The sequence below is a fragment of the Pteropus vampyrus genome, unplaced genomic scaffold (assembly GCF_000151845.1).
Source record: "Pteropus vampyrus isolate Shadow unplaced genomic scaffold, Pvam_2.0 Scaffold53, whole genome shotgun sequence".
NCBI lineage: Eukaryota > Metazoa > Chordata > Mammalia > Chiroptera > Pteropodidae > Pteropus > Pteropus vampyrus.
This window is the reverse complement of record NW_011888834.1, coordinates 175575-182499: the sequence shown is the minus strand read 5'-3', so window position 1 is coordinate 182499 and position 6925 is coordinate 175575. Positions and strand designations below refer to the sequence as shown.

The 6925-nt window shown below is 30.6% G+C and overlaps 1 protein-coding gene across 2 annotated transcripts in view; it reads right to left on the bottom strand.

The window, feature by feature from the left end:
* GLRA3 (glycine receptor alpha 3) overlaps positions 1–6925 on the bottom strand; it is a 133544-nt gene that overhangs the window by 10101 nt on the left and 116518 nt on the right. Inside the window, exon 9 of one of the 2 annotated variants that reach the window (XM_011360250.1) lies at positions 4983–5027. The exons of the other annotated variant lie outside the window; for it this stretch is intronic. Coding sequence (XP_011358552.1) covers positions 4983–5027 — 45 coding nt within the window. The remainder of the gene's footprint in view (positions 1–4982; positions 5028–6925) is intronic. 2 annotated transcript variants of the gene reach the window in all.

The window sequence follows — 6925 nt, the reverse complement described above, 5'->3', positions numbered from 1 at the left end:
ATAACTGAAATATTAGAGATAGGTTAAAAATACAAAGATAGATATAGTCATTCAGATGAATTGCTTCCTTTCTATCATCAAACATTGCTTATTAATATATGTGTGAGATAAGAATTATCTCAGACAAGGAAAAGCTAGAGTTTATCACCACCAAACCAGTATTACAAGAAATTTTAAAAGGACTTTTTTAAGAAGAAAAAGAAAAAAAAAATCAAAAACAGGAATAATAAAATGGCAATGACTACATATGAAGAATTACTTTAAATGGAAATGGATTAAATGCTCTAATTAAAAGACATAAGGTGGCTAAATGGAGAGGAAAACATGGCCCATACATGTGCTGTGTACATGAGACTTCAGATCAAAAGACACACACAGAATGAAAGAAAAGATACCTCATAAAAAGGGAAATGAAAAAAAAAAAGCTGGGGTAGCAATACTTATTCCAGACAAAATAGACTTTAAAACAAAGGCTATAATAAGAAACAAATAAGGACCCAACAATTCCACTTCTGGATATTTAGCCAAAGAAACCCAAAACACAAATTCAAAAAGACATGCAGTCATATATTCATTGCAGCATTATTTACAATAGCCAAGTTATGGAAGCAACCTAAGTGTCCATCAATAGATGAATGGATAAAAAGGAAGTAGTACATATATACAATGGACTATTATTCAGCCATAAAAAGAATGAAATCTTGCCACCTGCACCAATATGGATAGACCTAGAAGGTATTATCTAAATGAAATAAGTCAGAGAAAGACAAAGACAAATATTTTATGATTTCATTTATATGTGGAACCTAAAAAAATAAATGAACAAAGAAAACAAAACATACTCTAGATATAGAAAACATTTTGATGGTTACTAGGTGGGAGTGGGGTTGATAAGATGGACGAAAAAGGAGAAGGAATTAAGAAGTACAAATTGGTAATTACAAAATAGTCTTGGGGATGTAAAGTACAGCACAGGGAATATTGTAATAACTATGTATGGTGTGGGATGAGTACTAAATGTATAGGGGTGATCTCTTTGTAAATTATATAAATGTCTAATCATGGTATGGTATACCTGAAACTAATATAATATTGTATGTCAACTTTAATTGAAAATTTTAAAATTGTTAAAAATAAAAATAAATAATAAAAAAAAGAATTAATCACCTATCCTCTTCCAGTCCTCAAAAATGACCCCTCCTCCAAAAAAAAAAAAATCTGGTTTGGATGTGGGAGTGGTGAAGACATGAAGATTGTCAGTGAGTGGTAACAAAACATGTGACATCTAAGAGTGTTCGTAATGATTATGTGAAATGTTGTGAGATACAACAGCATTAAATATGTTAGTTTTATCCTAATGTTTCTCCTCTAGTAGGTACCTTTGGGGTGTTCTTTATACAATCAAGATGTTAAGTATATTATCCCAAAAGTCTTTTTTAAAAATAATTTTCTATAACTTTTAATTGCCAAGTTGGAAAGTGAGAGGTAAAATGTTACTTGCTATTAATTATCACTTACATGATTTCAAAGTGATGTTGAAAAAAATATAACAGTGGCTTATTTTTTCTTGAGAAAAATTACCATCACTCAGAAAATTCTAAGGTAAGATGAATTATATGAATGAATTTATTTTCTAAACTAAATATTAGCCTAATATAAAATATTCAGTTTAATATATCTTATACATTTCTACATCATTTAAAAATGAGAGGCTTAAATGAATGAAATTATAGATGAGGTTAAAAATACTTTATAGTTGCAAGTCAATTGTCAATATAAAATTCTTTAAAATCTAGCTCCCTCAAGAAGCTTGCATTTGTTATAGATGACATATGAATTAGTTATGAATTAGCCAAGTTTATGCTTAGCATATTGAACTTAGAATCAAAGATGGAATGGTTTGGAGATTATTGAATGGTAAAATGTAAGCTTAAAAAAATAAATGTTTTATTTATGAATAAATGTTTTTAATGAACTATTATGAATATGTAATATGTATATTATAGGGTACTGAATAAAATAATTTTAAAAATCTATATATCTATTTCTAGCATAATATGCTAGATTCTTTCAGTGTTGACTCATAATTGTGGCATGACATAATATAATAGATGGCATATGTAAAAAGCAGTACTGTAAATCTATTTTAGCTAACTTTGAGATGAAAGTCTCTATAATACTGTGAAAGTACATTAAGTAAAGTTTATATTACTTTATGAAATATTATTTTCCCAAAAAAATATTTTAGAGGCACTATAGCTCTAAAAAATATAGCTGCATTTAACCTAAACTCTAAATATTTGTTTTCAGGAAATAATTAAATTCTCACAATTTTTGTTTTCCTTGAGTGAATGACATTTCTAACTTCTGTGTATCAGAGTCATTGAAATAGAATTTTGTTTACAATTTTTGGGAAACTATTTGTCTTCAGACATGTATCAAAGAGATATGTAGGAAATAACTTACCTATTGAAAAAATATCTTACAATCTAAAATATAGCATAAACTGACCTAAGATGAAACCTTTATTAAAAAATTTAATATATATGGGTGCTACATTGTTTTCAACAGTGGAGGTCATTTTTCAACCAAAATAGTGTACATGTATATTTGTATTTGTCCTAAGACTATAGAACTGAAAAAATGTACAGGGGAAAAAAATCAATTATTGGTTATTCTTAGAAGTTACTTTGAGTTATTTTTGAAGTAAGACAGAATATAAGTACCTAAGTAAATAAAATAATAAGTTTTTATACAGCTAGTCAAAATGCAGTCAATGACATATTCATTTTAAAAAGAGAACTATCGTGGCTAGCAAAACAAACTTGGCAATTATTTAAATCTAGAACTAACGTCCATGCTTATTTCATTGGTGTATATACATGATAATTAATATACAATAATAAGTAGGAAGATAGAGGTACTAGAATACTGTGTGAATGTGCTTTCTCCCAGAAAACCATTGGATCATTACATTATATTGCAATGCGAAAGAAGCAACATGAAATGCACTGAAGCAATCCCATATCATCCATATCTGTTAACAAATCACGTATGCTCAGAAATATGTTGGTGTCTTCATAACCCTGCAGGACGTACATAATGATATCATACATGGGAAGAGCAACTTCTAACCAAAATACTTTCATGTCATGCACACACTCACTCATACACAGCACGGGATAAGCGTCTATGACCAGGTGTGGTGGGTAATATGCACACAGCAGGCAATGACAGTGTGGGGTGGGGAAATCTGCATACAAAATCTTATTCTTTCACAATAGACAAAAGGTTCACTTGTACCTTTAGAGAGACAAAAGTAAGGTATAAAATATTGTCTCCAATGCCAAAGCCATGCTGAAGCAAGTTAAAACTTTCCTGGGACTAATATTTATGTCAGTATCAGTTTCCTTGTTGGGACAAATTTTCTATAATGAGGCTATTTTATGTTGCCTTTTCTGCCAAATTAGAGTTCTAAAAAAAACTTATGTAAACCAGTACCCATGAAAAGAAAGAGCACCGGGTTGACATTTAGACTCATTTTGATTATGTTCATTTAAAGATTTAAATTGATCAGATTGTGTCTAAGCAAAACACGTTTTCATTTTTTTTTAAGGATAAGTTCCTTTGTCCCAGAGAGTTATTAGCTTGAAGAAAATAGTCTTTAAAAGTTAAAGATCAACCCCAAATTTACATGATGATTAGACTGTTTGTAAAAATAAATGGGAAACATATAACTTCTAATAATGTACTTCAAGTCGTATCATTTCTTTTTAAAAATAACATTATTGACTGTTACTGAGGTAAACCTGATTTTTCACCAGAGTTCTTCCTGCATTGCTTTTGTAAAGCAGTATTTAATTAAATTTGTGTCTTCTATACTAAAGCTCCTCTAAGCACTCTTTAGTTACTGGAAATTTAAATATATACCTCTCCCAAAGAGGTTACTATATGCGATTATGCAAATTCGATGCAATTAACATTTTTAAAAAATTTACAGTTAAGATAATCAAGTAAAGATAATTGGATCATGTGAAAACTTTTTTCAGGGATAAAAATAAAAGAAATTGGCTAGCTATGTTTGGAACAAATATACAATTTTATTAGAAAAGAAAAATAGTTGAGTGATTATATATTATAATATAAGAAAACATAATAAATGTTTTATAATAATACTGGGTCTAGATATTGGCTATGATATTGAGATTACACTAATATTTATCTAATATTATGTCTCTTGTCTATTCATCTAACATTATATCAATCCTTAACTGAGGTATGCCTGTATGCAGTAGAATCATCTGGTGAGGTATTTTTAAATACAACTTTTCCTAGAAATTTTAGTTTAATAAACTGGACTGTTTGGATATGATTTCCTAGCCTAAATTCTTGGCTTTGGTATGGTTTAAATTCAATTACTAAATCTGGACACATGTCCTTCTGATTTCTTTCTAATCAAACATTTTAAAGGATGCCATTATTAAAACCAAAATTATTCATTTACTATAAAGAACTTCAACATACCAACATTCAGAATGAATTCTATAGATACATCAGCTGGACAAAAGCTTTTCATTTTTACCTTATTTTTAGGTTTCTATTTTCTGGCAAGAATGATTTGTATAAATAAATTTCCCATTTATTTTGAAATTGATGTTGTCAAACGTGATTATTTCTTCTATGGAGGCTATAATAAAATATATGTGATATTTTTGTTGAATATGTATTTGAAAATCTTTTTGATTGATCAAATAACTTGGTTAATGAAGGATAATATTTAAAAATCCTTTTACTAAATGAGGAAAGAGAAATGGAAGTGTTAGAAAAAAAAGAGTATCAGCTGAAGGAGGTGATGGTGGTTTGGCTTTAAATATTCAAGAGCCCGTGTTTCCCCACCAGACACTGCCTGGGTGCAGAATACTCTGTCTGCTTTTTTACTGATGACCACATTCCTCTACTTAGATTTAAGAAAGTGAATTTACCGTGTCTGAGAAACGGTAAAACTTCTCCAATGCAAAAGCTTCTGTCTGTGGGAAGGTAAAGTGGACCAAGAGGGATTGAGAAACCAGAGAATCAAGGCATATATGATTAAATATAATTGCACAATTGGTTTTAATTACATGTATCATTTCAACATACATATGCATCAATTAATAGATTTTCACATATGCAAGCTATCCACTCCTCAAAGTATGAAATGAACTAAAAAGCTGGACTTTTTCGACTTTTTCTCACGCGAAATATTAATTATAATATTTACTCCCTGAGTATTTCAAATAGTGATCAGAAAACAATAGGATATTACTATTTTTTGCATTTCTGCATTTTCCTAACATGCCAGTCACTAGAAAACTTAATCTTGCTGTCTTTCTGTGAGCTAAAGAAGGAACGTCAAATATTTGTAACCTGATACTCTTTAGGTGGTAAAACCGAATAAAGAGCAGCTTTTTGAAGGATAATTTTTTTTAAAGGAGAAACTAGATCGAGCATGTAAACCGTAGTCTGTTATGTTATCCATTGGATACGGTGACTGTGGATGTGTGATGGGAGTAGAAAATATCTGAGCTCTCAGCCTCCATTTGGACACCACACGCGTAATACTTTTTTCATGTCTAGTGTTGTCAGCACCAGGTTGATATTTTCTAAACTGTAGAAAGGAGGAGAAAAGTAGAGAAATGGAAAAAAAAAAAACATAGAAAAGCAACTCAAAATGAGATGAGGAAATAAATATTGCCTTACTTCTGTTTAATGATGTTAAAAGGAAAAATTGTCTTTATCACTCATGATGAGGGAAGAAAGACAAGAGCTCCACCTCTGTAATACAGAGTTTTTGTTCTGTTAATAATGTTTCAGCCAGTGCCAGGTATCATTAGAGAAAGGGGGAGCAAATAGGCATTAATGGAGGCAAAAAAAAAAGGGGGGGAGGGGGGAGAGAAAAAGGGAGAGTAAGGAAGAATGAGAAAAGTGTAAGAAAACCAGCCAATAGCAGTGAAGTCAGAGGAAGGAGATTTTTTGAAAGTTAATCTTCCATCAAAATATGTTTTAATGTACAAATGATATGCTCTTACTTTCATAAAAATGTGATCAAATACAAGCTCTAGCATTGTTTCTCTGTCCAATGCATTACCCAGAGTATCGAAACGCTCATGTTCCTTCCATGCTACACTGAACTGGAGCAGGTGATGATTCTGGGGAGTCAAACATGACTAAATAAGTCATGGAAGATGATTAATATTTTGGAAGATGATTAATACTTTGGAAGATGATTAATACTGAGTAGGCTCAGCACTGAGAGATCAGGGGTTAGTGCTCTAAAAAGGTTTTCTGAATCTATAAATCACAGTCAATAAGTCAGAAACCGTAAGAAATTCTTTAAAAATTAAATCCTTAAAAATGCATACTATATGAGCCAGAAGATGAATTTTAAGATTTGAGTATGTTTTGACTTAAATCTGCCAGTATATTGGATTCTGGCCACGATTTATCCTGTTGCATACAACTTTGATATTTCTCTATTGCTTAAGGATCCATTTGCTTTTAAAATATCAGCAGGCACATTCACATTAAAAGAAGGAAAGTCATAGATATGCTGGTCAATACGAATGTTCTCTTACAGAATAAGAAAAGGGTTAATTAAAACTATGTGATTGTAAAGAAAGATGACACTACAAGTCTTAATAAAGGGGAACAACCTCATTCTTTACATCCAAATCCAATTAGAAGATTATTTCAATTTCCTGTGACCTCCTAATGATGTTCTAAATAACATTTCTGCTGGGTTTCATTTACCAGGTGATAGCAAGGCAAAAATAGTATCTTACTGTGTTTTCCATGGGAATTCAGAAGAAATGTCTTAAAAAACATGAAAGTATGCATTAAAAAAGACACCACATAGCTTTACATGAACAGTATAATATTAATAAAT